Source organism: Acomys russatus, chromosome 16, assembly GCF_903995435.1.
Source record: "Acomys russatus chromosome 16, mAcoRus1.1, whole genome shotgun sequence".
Classification (NCBI taxonomy): Eukaryota; Metazoa; Chordata; class Mammalia; order Rodentia; family Muridae; genus Acomys; species Acomys russatus.
Genome location: NC_067152.1, coordinates 22,520,359 through 22,539,307, shown reverse-complemented (window position 1 = coordinate 22,539,307; position 18,949 = coordinate 22,520,359). Strand labels below are relative to the sequence as shown.

Genomic DNA, 18,949 nt, shown 5'->3' with positions numbered 1-18,949 from the left:
TACAACGTTTAGTCTCACCAGGCCGACTGTCGCCGCCTCCCCCCCCCCCCCCTCCCCATTCACTGTCCTCATAACCCTTCTCTGGAGAACAACAGCTCATATTTTTGCTACATTTGTGGGCTCCTTGGATGGACTTAATACGCCTTTATGAGCCGTGATGACCTCACTTTTCCTTACCACGCCCCCCGGAAGGAAGAGATCAGGTAAGGTAGCAGGCTAAGCTTCCTATACAGCAGAGACGCCAAGAGCCACTGAGCTGTCCAGCCCAACTAACACAAGGGATGCCTATCTTCCTGAGGATCAGCAGCATCTCACTGCCAAACAGTCAAGAACCTTAACCACTTCTAACAAATTACGGTGCCCGGTACTAAGTAAGACTTCATATGAATGACGTCATTCAATCCCCCTTTATGAATACATAGCTCCCCTTCCCAAAAAAGGTCCCCAAGCCTCAAGGAAGGTGACAAAAGGGCTACACAACTGGTAGTCTTCAGTCACAATGGGACCACAGGCAGTTTTACTGAGGGCAGGGCAGTAAGCAAATGGGCTGCCTAGAGCCAGAGGTACTGCTGTACCTCATCTCCCGAGAAGGACACTGCTGAAGGAATCGTCCCCGCTGTTTCTCTTCCTCTAAGACTTTCTTTTTGTCACAGCTTTCCAGGTTGATGAGGACCAACGCATCGTAAAGCAGACTGTCTTTTACCTCTTTATCCAACTTGGAGTCAGTGGAGAAGCTTGGAGAATGGTTGACCTGTGACGATAAGACAGTGGTCTGGGATGGGGCTGACCAGTGTGACAGCTGCGGTGAGGCCAGGTACTGACAAGGCCCACCCACCTCACAGCCACGGTCATATGAGTGGGAGGGAGCTGAGAGACTGGAACCACTGTTAAGAGAGCAGGGAGAGCCAGAGAGATGGCTCAGAGGTTAAGAGCACTTTCAGAGGTCCTGAGTTCAATTCCCAGCAACCACATGGTGGTTCACAACCATCTATAATGAGATCTGGTGCCCTCTTCTGGTGGGCAGGCACACATGCCCACAGAACTTTGTACACATAATAAATAATCTTTAAAAAATAAAAAAGAAAGAGCCGGGAGTGGTGGCGCATGCCTGTAATCCCAGCACTCGGGAGTCATAGGCAGGCGGATCGCTGTGAGTTCGAGGGCAGCCTGGTCTACAAAGTGAGTCCAGGACAGCCAAGGCTAACACAGAGAGACCTTGTCTCGAAAAACCAAAAGGAAAAGAAAGAAAGCAGGGAGAGCTGGGCACATGCCTTTAATCCCAGGGAGACAGAGGCAGGAGGATCTCTGTGAGTTTGAGGCCAGCCTGGTCTACAAAGTGAGTCCAGGACAGCCAAGGCTACACAGAGAAAGCCTGTCTGAAAAAACCAAAACAAACAGACAAACAAAAGCAAACAAACAAAAGGCAGGGAGAGCAGGAAGTAGAATTCCCTCTAGGGTAACCAGGTGGGGGTCGACTGGTTGGTTTTTGAGACAAGGTCTCTCTTTATAGCCTTAGGTGGCCTGGAGCTCTGTAGACTAGGCTAACCTGGAACTCACAGTGAATCCCTGAGAGATGGGATTAAAGGCTGCACCACCATTGTCATCAGCTCTTCCTTTCTTTCTTTTTTGTTTTGTTTTGTTTTGTTTTTCGAGATAGGGCTTCTCTGTGTAGCCTTGGCTGTCCTGGATTCACTTTGTAGACCAGGCTGGCCTCGAACTCACAGTGCCAGCTCTTTATTTCAACCCTTACTCCTCTGAAAGTAAGAGCTCCCTCTCTATAGGCCCTGTCTCATGGGTGTGGGTGTGTGTTCTCTTACAAGTGCTGTGCTCTCTGCACACCAGCATAGGAGAAAGAGGTCCAAGTGACAAGTTTTAGCCAGGCATAAGTGGCTCATGCCTGTAAATCCACCTCAGAAGGCTGAGGCAAGAGCATTGTCACAAGTTGGAGGCTAACCTAGGCAATGCAGTAAGTTCCAGAACAGCTTGTGGTGTAAAGCAGCACCCTATTTCAAACAAACAAGTAAAACCAAAAAGTAAGAAAGAAGAAAGATCGGAGGGAACAAGGGGAAGGGAAAAGGGAGGAAGGGAAGAAGAGAGAAGTGGAAGAGGCAGGGAGGGGCGAGGAGAGAAAAATGGGAAAAGGACACCAGAGGAAGTGGCACAAGCTTTAATCCCAGCACTCAGAAAGTAGAGGCAGGCGGATCTCTGTGAGTTCAGGGCCAGCCTGCTACTCTACAAAGAGAGCTCCAGACCAGCCAGTGCTACAGAGCGGGGGTGGGGGGTGGGGGGGGAGATGAGGTGGGGGAGGGGAATAGATGAAAAAACATTAGCATAGTGATTCTTTCTAGAAGCCAATCAGAGCTGAAGGCAAAACAGATGAAGAAGGCTGGAAAACCTAGTTCCTGCCAAAAGAAATTTCCGTAGTGCTCAGAGGTGCTGTGTGACATTTATGGACTCCCAGCAGCTTCTGGAGGCTTGCTGCCGCCACCTCGTTCTGTCCTTGGAGTGGGAGCTCCAAGCAATGCCCACTTCACAGACCTGAGGGAGGGCAGAGCCCCGGAACTCCAGCTACAACTCTGTATCCTCCGTGAAGGGCGGCCTGAGAGGGCTGTGGAGGACAGATTTAATCAGGAAGGGAAGCCTCGCGGAAGTCTCTTCCTTTTCCTACCTACAGTTTGGCATGGGCTTCCCTACTCTGTGACAATGGAATCCTCTCTGCTGGTGTTTGGAACTGGGTACCTCGGGTCCTTGAGGCCCAGGCCAAGCAGCTTCCATTTGAACCAAGTTTTAAGGCGGAACAGCCCTCTTGGAAACACATGGAGAACCAGAGCAGTCTGTGCCTGGGAGCCGGTGGCCCCTGTAAATCTGGTTGGACCTCAAGAAGGCACAAGGAATTCTCTAATTCTCAGCCGTCTACCCCCCTCTGGTGGCCACTTCTCAGCTAAACGTGGGCAGCAAGCACACTGGAAAGGAAAGAAGTCGATTGAAACAATCCAGGTGAACAAGAAAGAAAGAAAGAAGAAAAAAAAAACAAGCTGGGTGGTGATGGTGCACGCCTTTAATCCCAGCACTCAGGAGGCAGAGGCAGAGGCAGGTGGATCGCTACGAGTTCGAGGCCAACCTGGTCTACAACAGTGAGTCCAGGACAGTCAAGGCTACATAGAGAGATCCTGTCTCGAAAAACAAAACCAAAGGAAAAAAAGAAAAAAAGAAAGAAACAAAAAACAAACAATCCAGGTGAACCCGGAAGGCAGAGGCCCCGAAGCTGGCAGACCCCAGGACCTGGACAGATCATACAGCCAGCTTTCCTACCTCTAGCAGCCAGGGTTTGAGTTTCCGATCTAACAAGATGTCAAAGCCCAGGATTTCAAAGCAGGCGCTGTTGAGTGTGTGGCTGGGGAAGCAGGTGTGGTAGTTGTGTTTGATTACTGGGTGAGCCGAGATGAGGGTCTTGATGATGACATCCTCTATGGACATCCAGAGCTGCTCCACATCATAGCCGTGGGTCTTCATGTATGAGTTGAAGGTGGAGAGCTTCCTGAGAAAGGGACAGCACGTGAGGGTGGGGAGTTATCAGCCAACACCATGGCATGGTGAAAGCCAGAGACTCTGGAGATGATAAGGCTCCAGACGCAATGGGGACCAACGCCCAGAAGGCAGAGTGACACAGAGGCTGGATCAAAATGGTAGGGGTCCTGTAGGAATCACAGGCTCAGAGCCTCCAGAACCTCCAGGTAGGCACAGATACACAGCCTAGGAACTTGCTAAAAAAAAACAAAAAAAACAAAAAAACACCTGTGGGCTGAAGAAAGAGCTGGCTGGGTGTTGGATGGAGAGTTTCAAGAACGAAACATGCACACAGACACGCAGACACAGACACACACACACAGACATGCAGACACACACACAGACATGTAGACATACAGACATGCAGACACACACACAGGCACGCACACACACATGCAAGCAGACACAGACATGCAGACATACATACACACACACACACAGACACAGAGATACACACACACAGACATGCAGACATGCACACAGACATGCAGACACACACACAGACATGCAGACACACACACAGACATGCAGACACACACGTAGACACACACAGACATACACACGCTCCTCACATTACTGGTTTGCTTCACCTTCCTTAGCAATGGTTTCTCAGCCTTTGGTGACCGTTAGAAACAGGATCCTTGGTCACACTTCAGTCGTCTGAAGAGATATTCTGGGGACATTAAAAGCAAAGTCCCGCTTTAGGGCTGCCCACAGAGGACAGAGGCCCCAAGGCATTCCCACACCTAGAGTTACCAGCTGTCCCAAGCAAAGTATTTAAACATAAAGCCCCACATCCCAGGAAACCTCTGTCTTGGGAACCCTGAGGTGCCAGGTCAGAGAGAGTCCACTGCCAAGCCTCATGACCAGAGTTTGACCTCCAACATACGGGGCAGAAAGAACTGATTTTTGTAGGTTGTCCTCTGACCACCACGTATGCACTGTGGCATTACAGCATAATAATAATAATAATAATAATAATAATAATAATTATTATTATTATTATTATTATTATTAATTCTAGTTAAATTTTGTTTTGTCTTTTTGTTGTTGTTGTTGTTGTTTCTTTTTTTTTTTGTTTTGTTCTGTTTTCAAGACAGGGTTTCTCTGCGTAGCCCTGGCTGTTCTGGAACCCGCTCTGTAGACCAGGCTGGCCTCGAACTCAAGAGATCCACCTGCCTCTCTGCCTCCCTAGTGCTGGGCTTAAAGTATGTGCCTCCATCACCCGGCCTTAAATTTTATTTATTTATTTATTTATTTTTATTTTTTTGTTTTTTTGAGACAGGGTTTCTCTGCGTAGCCTTGGCTGTCCTGGACCCGCTTTGTAGACCAGGCTGGCCTCGAACTCACAGCGATCCCGCCTGCCTCTCCTCCCGAGTGCTGGGATTAAAGGTGTGCGCTGCCATGCCCGGCTGAAAATGGTTTTTTAAAAATAAATTTTAGCAGGGCATGGTGGCGCATGCCTTTAATCCCAGCACTCAGGAGGCAGAGGCAGGTGGATCGCTGTGAGTTCGAGGCCAGCCTGGTCTACAAAGCGGGTCCAGGACAGCCAAGGCTACGCAGAGAAACCCTGTCTCGAAAAAACAAAAACAAAAACAAAAAAAAACCCAAAACCATTTTCATTGGGCTCCAGCAAAGAGTCAAAAAGGAAGGAGCATGCTTGCCAGCCAAGGAGCTTGTATGGAGGGACTGCCTGGCAACTGACAGTCTGTGCAGCTGCCACCTCTGGCACAGGAAGCCTAAGGACCTTGCAAGGAGTCAACACCAGGGTGGGTCTATACAAAGGCAGATAAGCAAAGGCCTCTAAACCTAAAGGCCATTTCTCTACCGGCCTTTGTCAGGTCAAAATGTGCACAAGTGTGTTTTCCAGATTGTTGGAAGCCAAGCCTTTCTAGTGAGGGGAGGGCGGAGGAAGCATTTAATTTGCCTAATTGGGAAATAAAATTTCCTGGAATAGACTACACACTTCCCTGACTTCTTGTACCACGTGTTACAAAACACAACATAACCTTTTCTTGGTGACTCGGGGCCCGTCACCATGAATATACTCTGCGTGGCCATTTCCCGATGCCCAGGGGTGACACAGCTCGCTTGAACACCAGTTGTGCACCTGGCACAATGCAGATGAAGATGCCTAGTGTCTGCCCGGACACCCTCCAAGCTCATGGTTTCTCTATCTTTTTCCTCTCCAACTGGAGTCCTGTTCCTCCTACTGACCTGGAACCCCAGTGGGAAGGTGGGGGCCAAGCCAGGGGTGGGCTTGGGCCCAGGTGCCAACTTTGAGGAGGCAAGAGGGTTAACATGAAAAAAATTGGCTCGTGTCTCAGCAGATGAGGAGGTGGGGGGGGGGGGGGGGGGGGGAGGAAGGAAGAGGGGAAGGAGCAATGTGAGAAGCACAGTGAAGGTCAGGACATATTATGGGGTGAACATGTCCCTCCAAGCTCATGTGTTAGAAGCTTAGCCCCTGCCCCCCAGTGCTGTAGTGTTGGGAGACCTGACCTCTGGGAGGCCTCTGCCCTCTTAAATGGATTAATCTGTGCATGGCTGAAAGGCTTGTGGGTGTGGCTCGATCATAAAATCAGGCTCTCCCTGGCACACTTGCTGAACTGACTGAGAGATGGGTCTCTAGGGGAGAGAGGCTGAGCCAAGAGAGGCCAGGGCGGAGACCCTCGGGCCAGAGGACTGCTCCAATGGAGGGGGGGCCCAAGCAAGAGCAGAGAGGTCAGAGCAGGGCAAGTTGACGAGCTGGCGGGTGTCATCTGAGGGTTGGCAGGAGGTATAGGCTCTGCGCTAGGACACTTGCTTAGCATGTGCAAGGCCTTGGGTTGAATTCAGTCCTGCCAGAGGGGGAAATATTCCCAGAAGTGTCCATCCACATTTTATTTTGATCAGGTTGCCCCCACAACACTCTGTCCATCAGAGTCTGAGGGCCTGAAGCATGTTATGATTTCAATGTTTTTGTTTGGTTGGTTTGATTTTTTTTCCAGACAGGGTTTCTCTGTGCAATAGCCCTGGCGGTCTACAAAGGAAGTTCCAGAACAGCCAGGGCTACACAGAGAAACCCTGTCTCAAAGGAAAAAGGAAAAAGAAAAAAGAAAGAAAGAAAGAAAGAAAGAAAGCCCTTAGACTAAAGAAAACTAATAGTAGTAAAATGTTGGTCTGCAGTGTGGGTCATTTGAGTCTCACAGGGACCCTGTGAAGAGGACAGGGAAGGGCAGGTTATCTCGTTGGCTGTGCCTTAAAACCCAGGAATGGAGGCTCAGAGACAACACAGCTTGTTGAGGCTTACTCAGTGGACAAACGTCAAAGAGGGGGTGACATGCCAGGCCTCCCTGACCAGGGATACTGAATACACACCAGTGCAAGAGACTCCATGGCATTCACAATCTGGGTAGGAAGAAGTGACAATAGTTTCAGACAGCATGGGACTGGTATTCTCAGCACTTGAGGCAGGACAACTGGGAATTTGGGGCTACCCTGGGTACAAAGTGAGTTCTAGGCCAGCCTTAGTTACATATCTAGACTTGTCTCAGCCGGGCATGGTAGTACATGTCTTTAATCCCAGCGCTCGGGAGGCAGAGGCAGGCGGATTGCTGTGAGTTCGAGTCCAGGACAGCCAAGACTACACAGAGAAACCCTGTCTCAAAAAAACAAAACAAAACAAAAACCAAAAAGACTTATCTCAAAAAACCTTTAGGGAAGTAGAGCAAGAAGACCAGGAGGTAAAAGCATCTTCTGCTGGGCATAGTGACACACGCCTTTAATCCCAGCACTCGGGAGGCAGAGGCAGGCGGATCCCTGTGAGTTCGAGGCCAGCCTGGTCTACAAAGCAAGTCCAGGACACCCAAGGCTACACGGAGAAACCCTGTCTCAAAAAACAAACAAACAAACAAAAAAGCATCTTCCATGACAAGCAAGTCAGAGGTCAGCTCTGGTATACAACACACACACATGCACACACTACACATACATACATATAGACACACACTTATTCCTACACACGTGCACACACTACACATATACCCACACACTTATTCATGCACTACACACACATACACACATATGCATATTCTACACATACAGGTATAACACAGGCCACACATACACACACCCATCTACTATACACTCATTGGTACACAACACACACACACACATATATACACACATGCACACACGCATATATACACACAAACATACAAACACACAAAGACAGACCATCTCTCCAGCCATATGGACCCTCTCCTTCCATGCAGGCTCTACTAGTAATAGCCCATGCGCTGAGATGCTCCACGCCTCCCTGACTCATGCACCCCGTGGGCTGGCAGAGTGCACAGAGCTGCTCAACCCAACTCTATCACTCGGCGCTGTACGACCTTGGGCGACTTAACCCATTTCTGAGACCCAACTTCCTCATCTGTGAAGCGGACATAGGCGTCAACACCACTCTCCACCCCAGGTCCTGGGTGCTGTGCCTTTGGCCACGGTGTGGTGGTAAAAACCCTACAATGCCCCAGCACGGAGACTCCCTCTGCCCTCCCCATCTCTGCCCAGCCACACTCATATTTCTTGGTCTACCTTTCTCTCAAACGCAAGCTGATGAAGCAATGACATGAGTAGAAACGCCTCTTATTGGGGGGTGGGGCGGCACGGGGGCTGGGAGAGGCCCTTAGGAATCTCTTCTTTTCTCCAATCTGAAAAAGGCTGCCTGGCCACGGGGTCAGGTGACACATCAGTTGGAAATCTAATGGAGCAACACCCCAGGGAACCACAGACCAAGGAATCACAGCTGGCAAGGCCTCGTTTGGCAGCCTAGCAATCAATAAAGTCTGCTGATCTGGAAATGTCAGGAGGGCAACTGTAACAACGTACGTTTTGGTGTGTGTATGTGTTCTGCTGGGGGAAACGGTTCGCGTTTATCTCTCGCCTCCCAGCCTCCCAGGGTTTACAGCATGGCCTCCTTTTAATGATTAACAGCCCTGAGAGCTCACTTGAAGAGTCTGTTCTAGGCTGAGAGGCAAAGCTGGCTTTGCAGAGATCCTGTGACCCAAGATGGAAACACTGTCAGGGACTGAGTGAGTGGGTCTGGGTGGGATCCGGGAAAGAGGAGCGAAGCGGCCCTCTTACCTCTTGCTGCCAGAGTGAGCATCTTGAACGAAGTTGGAACTGTGCTTATTGATAGAATAGTTAGTCAGATGCATGCAGATCTCATCCTGGGAAAGAGACCCAAGATGGTGGGTCAGGCTGACGAGGCACAGGCCCCTGTGTCCTCTCCATGCGCTGCCCCCTCACCCCATGCCCATAGTCCTTGGGGTTTAAAGGGATAAGGAAAAGGGGGATTTATAGACATGTAAAGGGGCAAACAGGAGGTCAAAGATACCCCATAGGCTGGAGTGAGAGACTCCAACTCCACACCGGGCGTGGTGGCGCTCCCCTTTAATCCCAGCACTCAAGAGGCAGAGGCAGGATGATCTCTTGAGTTCGAGGCCAGCCTTGTCTCCAAAGTGAGTCCAGGACAGCCAGGGCTATTACATAGAGAAATACTGTCTTGGAAAAACCGAAAGATAAGTGGGGCGTGGTGGCGCACGCCTATAATCCCAGCACTCGGGAGGCAGGGGTACACGGATCTCTGAGTTCGAGGCCAGCCTGGTCTACAAAGTGAGTCCAAGATAGCCAAGGCTACACAGAGAAACCCTGTCTCCAAAGCCCAAAAGCCAAGAGGAAACACCATGGCGCTGTAGTTCCGGTGTTGCAGTTAGGATGGCCTGGCCACGAGTCCTAGATTCACCACTTGCTAGCTGAGTGACCCCAGACAAGTCCCCTATGCTCTGCAAGTTTTCATCCCATCTGTAAGATGGGAGTAATAGCCCCTGTCTTGGAGGGCTCCTGGGAGGAGTAAATGAGAAACCTGTGCTATTTGGAGCACAGTACGTATTCATCCGATGTCTGCCAGTTCCACAGTGCCTGAGGATGCTATCACACTAAGGGGAAAAGGAAGGCAACATGTCCCCTCAGCTCACCAGGTTGTCTGTGCAGGGGTGGGAGTAAGAGGTCGTGGCAAAACGAGCCAGTCCTTCCTTGTACACAAAAACCCGGAGAGGGTCACAAGAGGTCACCAGTACGTAAACCCGCAGGTCAAACTTGAACCCGTCGATGATGAAGGGCTGGATGGGGAGGAGAGAAGTCACACAAGTGAGCGTTGGCGGTAACAAGCACAGGTGAGGCGCTCCCACCTCATTCTCGGAGAGCCAGCTCCAGCACTGCCTAGTGCTGTCAAGAGCAGGCGTGTCCAGGGTGGGGACAGGAGAAAGAGGTATGGGCTCTAGGACCTGACTGGTGACCTTGGGGATGACACCAATCCACACTGTGCCTTGGATTCTTTTTTTCGAGACAAGGTTTCTCTGTGTAGCCTTGGCTGTCCTGGACTTACTTTGTAGACCAGGCTGGCCTCGAGCTCATAGCAATCCGCGCGCCTCTGCCTCTCGAGTGCTGGGATTAAAGGCGTGCACACCCTACACCCCACACCCCCGGGGCTGTGCCTTGGATTCTTGAGCTATGGAATGCTGCAAGCAACCCCCTCTAAGAGATATCTTGGCCACTGAACCAAGTAATTCGGGGGGGGGGGGGTGTTGCTTCCAGAACAGGATTCATGGTTACCATGGTTTACCAGGGATGCTTCACTTCTCTAAGAGCCTTCTTGCAAGGGGCCTTCTAGAAGGACCCCTCCCTGCAGTGGGCTATATCACTGTGGTCCATGACACTCCCTACTCCAGTCAGAGAGAAACGCCAGCTCTCCTAGATGCTTTCCTTTCTCCTAAATGAGCTGAGGGGGTTGGGCTGGGGAGGCCAGATCAATGGTGGAAACTGCCAGGGCAAGGGACACTGTGACTCAGAAAGGTCTGGATCTGATCAAATCGAGGACACACCACGGGCTCGGTTTCGTCTCCACCTCTGTTTTCCCCTGACTTCATTTCACAATCTGTTGCCACAGAGCCTGCGGCCGCTGTGGCCGATAAACACGCGGGGAGGAAGTACCTTTGAAATATAAAGCTGGCAGATCATATCCTCCCCTGGCTTGATCTCTTTCACTGTCCGGGTAATGAATATGCCTCTCCCTTGGCAGCCCGAGTCCGGCTTACAAATGTAAGTCCTATTTTTTCTTGACCTGCCGTAAGTCTGCAAATCTCCCCAGCTGTCACAGCGGGGAGGAGACAAGGCACATCTTTAGCTTGGGAGCAACGACAAGGGAAACTTAACACTTTCATTTATTTCATGTGTATGGGTGTTTTTGTTTGCGTTTGTGTGTGTGTGTGTGTGTGTGTGTGTGTGTGTGTGTGTGTGTGTGTGTGTGTGAGCCGTGACTATGCCTGGTGCCAGAGGAGTCCAGAAGAGGGTGTAGAACCCCTGGGACTGGAGTTACAGACAGCTGTGAGGCACCATATATACGTGGGTGCTGGGAATCAAACCTGGGTCCTCTGGAAGACCAGTTAGTACTCTTTTTGTTTTTTTTTAATTAATTAATTTATTTATTTATTTATTTTTGGTTTTTTCAAGACAGGGTCTGTCTGTGTAGCGACCAGTTAGTACCCTTAACCATTTCTTAGCCGTTTCACTAACCCCAGGAGGTTCTTTATGAAAGCACAACAGAAAATAGACGCTACCAATGGGACAAAGTCCTGATGTGGAAAGAGACATCGAGCCTTAAAGGAAATTCACACTGGACTCAAACCCAGGCGGCACCACTTCCAGCTATATATTTATATATTTATTGGCTTCTCTCCCTCATTTCTACCATCTATATATACCACCTGAGTGAGGCCTGGCTCATGTGTTCCTTTGCTACGTGATGTAAATTGGGCACAGTGAGGCTGGGCGCGCCGTGGCGCACGCCTTTAATCCCAGCACTCGGGAGGCAGAGGCAGGTGGGTTGCTGTGAGTTCAGGGCCAGCCTGGTCTACAGAGTGAGTTCCGGGACAGCCGGAGCTGTCATGTAGAGAAGCCCTATCTCAAAAAAAAAAAGAAAAGAAAAAAAAAAAGACCACAATAAATAAATAATAAAAGAAAAATTAGGCTGAGGAAAATGAAGCACCCAGGTAGTTGGACTTGGATTTACACACAGGAGATTTGAAGTTTAGCTCCTGGCTTGAACCCTGAGAATAGCATTAACCTGGACCCACGTTCTTACTCGCCTGCACTTCAGTGTCTCATTGTGACACCTTCATTTACACCAGGACTACAAGAAGGCAAACAACACCCTTGAATGGAAGTTGTGGGAGCAAGAGGCAGGCAGTTCTCTGTGAGTTCGGGGCCAGCCTGCTCTACTAAGTGAGTCCAGGACAGCCAGGGTTCTACAGAGAAAGCCTGTCTCAAAAAAAAATAATAATAATAATAATAATAATTTTTTTTAATGTACTTAGAAGAAGAAAGAAGAAAACCAAATTAAAACTGAATTAGTGGGGCTGGAGAGATGGCACAAAGGTTAAGAACACTGGCTGCTCTTCCAAAGGCCCTGAGTTCAATTCTCAGCAACCACGTGGTGGCTCACAACCATCTATAATGAGATCTGATGCCTTCTTCTGGCCTGCAGGAGACACAGTATATATTAATTAAAAAAAAAAAACTGAATTAGTGGTATGTGCTTATACTCCTAGCACTTAGGAGGCTGAAGCAGGTGGACTGAGAGTTTGGGCTAGCCTTGGATATATAGTGATCTCTTCTCTCAAGAAATAAAATAGGGGAGAAAGTAAAGAATCTGAATTAATAGATTACATGTGTCTCAGCCTTGCTATGCATCTTGCCTTATGCTTTAACTCAGGGGAACCCTCTATGCACTGAGACAAGTCAGTGAAGTACCACACTCCACAGCTCCAGAATGGCCTGGAAATCCAAATAGTAAACATGCTTCCGGTTTTTGTTTTTGTTTGTTTTTTTTTTTTTTTTTTTTTTTTTTTTTGGTTTTTCAATACAGGGTCTCTCTGTGTAATAGCCCTGGCTGTCCTGGCACTCTCTTGTAGACCAGGCTGGCCTCAAACTCAGAGATCCCCCTGCCTCTGCCTCCTGAGTGCTGAGATTAAAGGCCTGCACCACTGCCCAGCTAAAACACATTTCCTTTGAAGTTGATGCTTTAGCCCTGAAGGCTGTTCCAGGTGTTTGCAAGGCGTTTGTAAGCCCCAGGGCTCTTGGTCTGGGGAAGACTGGCTGGAAAAGAGAATATGGGATTCCTTGCAGTGTGAGTATAATCCTTTTAAAACACCTTTTTGGGTTTTAAAGCACCTCATACGTGAGTTCTGCCTGGAAGTATGTATGCGCACAGTGCTGGTGCTAGGAACCAAACCTGGGTCCTCTGCAGGAGCAGCAAGCCACCTTAGCTGCTGACTCATCTCTCCAGTCCATTTGAAAACAATTCTGGGGCTGGAGAGATGGCTCAGTGGTTAAGAGCACTGTCTGCTCTTCCAAAGGACCCGGGTTCAATTCCCAGCACCCACATGGCAGCTCACAATTGTCTGTAATTCCGGTTCCAAGGGATCTGACACCCTTGTCCCCATACCAATGCACATAAAATAAAATAAAATTAATTATTAAAAAGAAAGAAAGAAAACAATTATGGTGATACTTCACTGCCACCATCCTTTCACAAGCCCTCACTGTACTCCAGGTCACACTGATGCCATGCCACTCCCCACCCCCACCCCCACCCCAACCCTGCTCCTTGGGCCAGGATCTAGAGAACTTGCACATAACCGGGAGCGGATGTCTACTTTTGAAAAGGAGGGTTGGTGGCTGTCCATGCCAGTGAATGGGACAGGGTAGGAGGTCACTTTGTTCTTGCCCTGGGGCCACCCACAATCCCACTTTTCTCTTTAGGAACTCCACAGGCAAGTGCTTGGAACTAGTTCAAATCCAACAGCTTTCAGGGTTTAGAACAAACTTTCATCCTAACTGTGGGTCCAACCTCCAAGGCACCCAGCCCCTACTGTCATCTCATTTTACAGGCAGAGCCTGTGTTTTCTCAACCTTGGACACACCCTTACTCTTTTTCTTCCTGAACCATAGAGGAAAATATAGAAGGTCGTATGTAAAGGGAAAGGGGCCAGCTGGGAAGCCAGGGCAAAAGAGAGAGGGAGGGAAGAAGGAAAAAAAAAAAACAATAGGAGGTGAAGAAGAGATGGAAGTAGGTGGTCACTCACTCGGCAGGAAGACACCAGGTCCTAGGGAAAAAATGGAAGTCCTTAGGAAACAGCTTTAGCATGCGGCTCATGTTCCGGGCCAGCAAGTCCTTGCGGCAGATCTCACTCATGCCAGGAAAGTGATTGATTTTCTGCAAAGGAAGCCACAATTCCGTGAGCAATTAATTCCCCCGGCCGAGACGGGAGCGCCGTCTGTGAGCTCCCTTCAGAGCCACCTCGGGCCAGAAGGTGTCCAGGGAGGGACACACCTGGTAGCTCTTCATCTCCATCACGCGCTCTAGCGACACGGAGTAGTCGGTCCAGTAGACGGTCCAGTCATCATTGTCACCCGCCTCTTGCAGGCCATACTGCTGAGCGGCCCTGCGCACTGGGAAGGAGTCGAAGAGAAAAAAAAAACGTCTGAGGGGCAGAAGCCTGGAAGAGCTCTGAGCTCGTTCTGAGGTCCCTTTCCTATGCTTTCCCAGATCAGGTACTGGGACAGGAGAGCTGGCTCCTTGGGACTGGAAGCCATCTTGCCTTGCGGACAGGGCAAAGAAAGAGTGCAGGCTACTGGAATGGGCTATATGGGATTAATGTTAGAGCTAATCCGGCCCCCCTTTCCCAGGAAGCAGGCCTCTGGCTTGCCTCCAAACACTAACCCTGAACGTCAGTCAGTCCTTAGCCATAATCTAGAGCCAGGCTTAATCAGTGAGGTAGACTAGTGGGGGAGTGGGAAGCAACATTTCTCGAGCTAGCCTGAGCTACACAGTGAAGGCCCCGCCACAAATACACATGTAAATAAGCAAGGCTACACGTCGTGGGCGCCACTGTGGCCCAAGCCTTTGATTTTTACGACGGAACCTCCAGTCTCCTCTAACAGTTTATGAGAGCCAGGAGAACCAAGGATTTGGAGACCCTGCCTGTCACCCTCGGCCATGCATAGGAGTGACCCATCCTCATCCTCCGGTCCCCGTCACAGATCCCTTCAACACGGATGCTCACCGCTGTCATACCGGCAGTTGGATAGATTGATCGCCAATCATCTGGAAAAGAGAAAAGGGCACACAGCAAGACAGACAGATGCCCTGGCCAGAACACAGGGCTGGGACCAGACACGCAAGCCCTCACTGCCACACTAAGCCTCCAGGGCCTGCCCACCCATAAGGATGGGGAGTGGTGCAAAGGATGCAGAGTGGCAGGAGCTTACAGCTCCAATACTTTATTTATTACAGTTAGGGTTAATTTTGCTTGCGGCTTCATATTAAATATCATTACCTCAGGTGGGCATGGTGGCACACACCATTAATCCCAGCACATGGGAGGCAGAGGCAGGTAGATTGCTGTGAGTTCTACAAAGCGAGTCCAGGACAGCCAAGGCTACACAGGGAAACCCTGTCTCAAAAAAACAAAAAACAATACAAAACAAAACAAGCAAACAAAAACCAACAAAAAAAACTGTTGCCTTAACCCCTTTATAATTTTGTCTGTAAAGGGACTTGAACCCAGGGCCTCCCACCTGAAAGTTAGGCACTCCTAATGCTAGGCCGTATTCCCAGTGGCCCCCTGTGCTTTTACACCATCAGCCCATCGAGGACAGGAATTTTTAAATAATCGCATATTTTTGGCTAAAATATTGCCTTCTCCTTCTCCCCACTAAAGGAAGCTACTGAGAAAGTAGGCAGGCTTTCCCCCAAGACACAGCAGAATATTAACCCAGAACTCAAAGGCACACACTGCTGCCGGGGCTGGCAAGCCACCATGGTCCAGTTACACCACAAGTATGTAAAATCCCCAGGATACACACGGGAGCTTGCATTTATGAAGGGAATTTTTTCTAACTCCTTCAGTAAGGAGCTCCCTCCCCACCCAGTCTTTAAAGAACATTGTAAACACAAATAGAACGAAAATTAGAACAAGGTGTGACTCCAGGTTATTTATATATATATATATATATATGCACTATTATGGGATTCCATAAAACAGAACACTAAAAAAAAAAGTGGCTTCTTTTATGTGAACTGAAAGCGATGTGATCTAGACTGGACAAGCTCGGTGTCTCCTTTTTCCCTCTGGTCAACCAAGGCTCTCTTTCCTCTAGGTCCTTCCTGCTCTTCTCAACACGGATTCCCCTCCGCCCCACCCCCCACCCCGCGCCCGCCCCTCCCCCCTCCATGCCCTCAAATCCTCGTTTTTTCAATCCTAACCTTTTTTTCTTCCTCTTCTTTTTGCCATGCTGCTGGGCGTTCTGAAGCCTCTTTTGTGTGTTCTCTCTCACAAAAGCCAGGGTGACAAGTTCTTTTAGGTCTTCTGGATCTTCTATGGAACTCTCCCTCTCATCCACCTCTTCCTCACTTCCCGAAGTCAGGCCCTGTAGCATCTTCCTAGCTCCGGAGGAGGCTCTGGGGAAACACCAGCCCTCCCTGGAGAGAGGGCAGAGCGAACAGCAGTTACGTGGGTCCACCTGCAGGGGGCACTCATTCCCTTGCTCATGTGGGTGGACGACCTGGGTTCCAAACTGGATGTAGCTTATAAAAATGCACCCCCCCCCCCTTCCAACTGCACCCTTGGGGCACGCTCAGAGAACTAATTCCACCTTTGCCAAGGACTCTGACCTTGGGGACTCACTTAGCTAACCCGGGCCTTGGTTTTGACCTTCTGGGCTTTTCAGAAAGAGGCCGAGCTGCTATGTGTGGTGCCACCCTGTAAACAATCTCATTATTAAAGCGAGTGCGTGCCTGGAGACGGCCTCAGAACCAAGCTTCAAGCCTTCCTAGCTGAGGGACTGAGTCCCGAGGGTGAAGCTGAGATGGGCTGAGGTCTGTTAACTGTTGCAGTGCCTCATTCAACGCCCACACAGCAAGATGCAGGCATGAATTGAGACACAAGATGGTTGTAAATCGACAGACGTCCATTCCCAACACTTCTGGGAATGGAATTTAGGTCTTTTGGAAAACTACTACATGCTTTTAGCTGCTGAGACATCTTTCCAGCTGCCATACTACATATGTATTATGTATGTATATTATTTATGTATATAAGTGTGTTCTCTATGCAACCCAGGTCTTCCTGGCTCCATTACCTCGCCCCCTCACCCCCCACCCCCCACCCCACCCCAATCCCCATCCCTCATTCTCAAGGCTCTTATGGCCCATGAGGCCCATTTCACAGTGCTCCACTTCCGTTCTCCCAACTCTCACCAACCTCATCTCTCCAGCCTTTGATTGTCTGCAGGCTTTTTGCTGCTTACTACCTGTCCTGCCCACACACCCCCTTTGCATTAAATTATTACAAATAAATATCTTTATCTTTCAGATTATTATTGAAATCATGGTAAAGAAGGCCTTAACAGTCGGGCATGGTGGCGCGTGCCTTTAATCCTGGCACTCGGGAGGCAGAGGCAGGCAGATCCCTGGGAGTCTGAGGACAGTCTGGTCTACAAAGTGAGTCCAGGACAGTCAAGGCTACACAGAGAGATCCTGTCTTGAAGAAGAAAAAAAAAAAAAGAAGGAGGCCCTAACAATGGGAGGGTAGACATCACCCACGGCCATCTTGATGACCAGCATACTCCCTGTAGACCAGGCTGGCCTCGAACTCACAGGTGCCTGCCTCTGCCTCCCTGAGTGTTGGGAATAATTAAAGGTGTGAGCCACTGCATCCTGCTGCATGTTCCGAGTTTTTAATAGCTATGTAACACTCCACAGAAGGAAGGTGCCTAAATTACACCAACCCTTGCCTATAAGCACACTTCAAGCTGGGAGTGGTGGCTAGGGTCTGGCTACCAGGGAGGCTGAGGCAGGAGGATCCTTGAGCCCATGTCTCTTGAAGAAGCAAGACAAGAAACACGCACAAGACAAGAAACACGCATTTCTGTATAGATGGTCTTTTGCTTCTTTAGGGATTTATTTTTGTCTCTTGTTTGTCTGTTTGGTTTGAGACAGTGTTTCACTATGTAGCCCAGGCTGGCCTCAAACTTCTGCCAATTCTCCTTTTTCATCCCTACCCCCCAAACTCGAGAGCTACGGGTGTGTCCCCCTCCATCTACATTTTGTCTGTGGGTGAGTCTTCTCTTAAGATAACAGCCAGGGCCAGGCATGGTGGCATGCACCTGTAATTCCCAGCACGTGGGAGGTGAACACAAGAGGGTCAGGGGTTCAAGGTCATCCTCAGTGAATCTGGAGTTGGAGGCCAGGCTGGACTATAGGAGACTCTGTCTTCAAAACAAATAAAAGACAATATTCAGGGATTGAATGACTCAGAAGATTATCTAGCTTCCGGTGTGTGTGTGTGTGTGTGTGTGTGTGTGTGTGTGTGTGTGTGTGTTCACCACGTTACATCCCAGGAGAATTTTAACAATTTAGCTAACTAGCATCCAGCAACGAGCAATTATAGCAGCCCCAGCAGAGAGAGCCTCAAGATCTCTTAGGAATCCTCTCCCATCTCCACCCAAACTTGCTAATAATTGTAGACAACATCTGTACCCTGCAGCCATGTCTTTGATGACACCAGGGCACCCTTATGCTCCCCTCTGCCCTTTGCCTGAACCTAACCTGGTTCAGACTGCTCACTTCTAACCACAAAGGCAACCTACATGCACGTCCCGAATAAATGCTGGCCACCAGGCCTGGGAAAGAGGGCAGAACTGTGGTACTGGCCAAGGCCCTTCTTGGAAAACATGGCAACCGAGAGAGGAAACCTCAGCCTTAGGAGTCAACGTTCCCAAGTGAACAGGCACTCGCTTGGCAAGGTTTGAGAGAACTGGGGAACACCAAGTCTTGGCCTTGGGCTGCTCCCTTCCTCAACCATAAATGACCAGTCTCATCCCCCCCCCCCCCCCCCCCACCCCAGGCCTTCAACAATGCTCCTCTTTACCAAGCCCTGCCACAGGAGTGGCTCGTTTACCTAAAGGTTAATGTTAACTTGGGGAGAAACTGACCCTGAATTTGAACTCTGGAACTTGGGTTGTCTTTACCTTTTTTAGGGCCTTGCCCAAGTTTAAGAGTAAATCATGTCTGCCGAAAGAGAGAGAGAGAGAGGGAGGGAGGGAGGGAGGGAGGGAGAGACGGGGGGAGGGAGGGAGAGAGGGAGGGAGGGAGAGAGGAGCAAAGTTGTTATGGGGCTGAGGCAGCAGAATCACAAATTCTAAGCCAGTGTAAGTTATACAAGACTAAGACCCTGTTGAAAACAAAGTCAAACTGTTCGCTCCTGTGTGACGGATCACA

The 18,949-nt window shown here is 49.6% G+C and overlaps 1 protein-coding gene across 1 annotated transcript in view; it reads right to left on the bottom strand.

Annotated features, from left to right (window-relative positions):
* Window positions 1-18,949, bottom strand: part of Ttll6 (tubulin tyrosine ligase like 6) — a 42,199-nt gene that overhangs the window by 15,790 nt on the left and 7,460 nt on the right. The window contains 9 exon segments of the mRNA XM_051158382.1: window positions 576-751; window positions 3,313-3,538; window positions 8,692-8,777; window positions 9,585-9,728; window positions 10,600-10,756; window positions 13,752-13,882; window positions 14,000-14,118; window positions 14,733-14,773; window positions 15,935-16,150. Coding sequence (XP_051014339.1) covers window positions 576-751; window positions 3,313-3,538; window positions 8,692-8,777; window positions 9,585-9,728; window positions 10,600-10,756; window positions 13,752-13,882; window positions 14,000-14,118; window positions 14,733-14,773; window positions 15,935-16,107 — 1,253 coding nt within the window. The 5' untranslated portion in view covers window positions 16,108-16,150.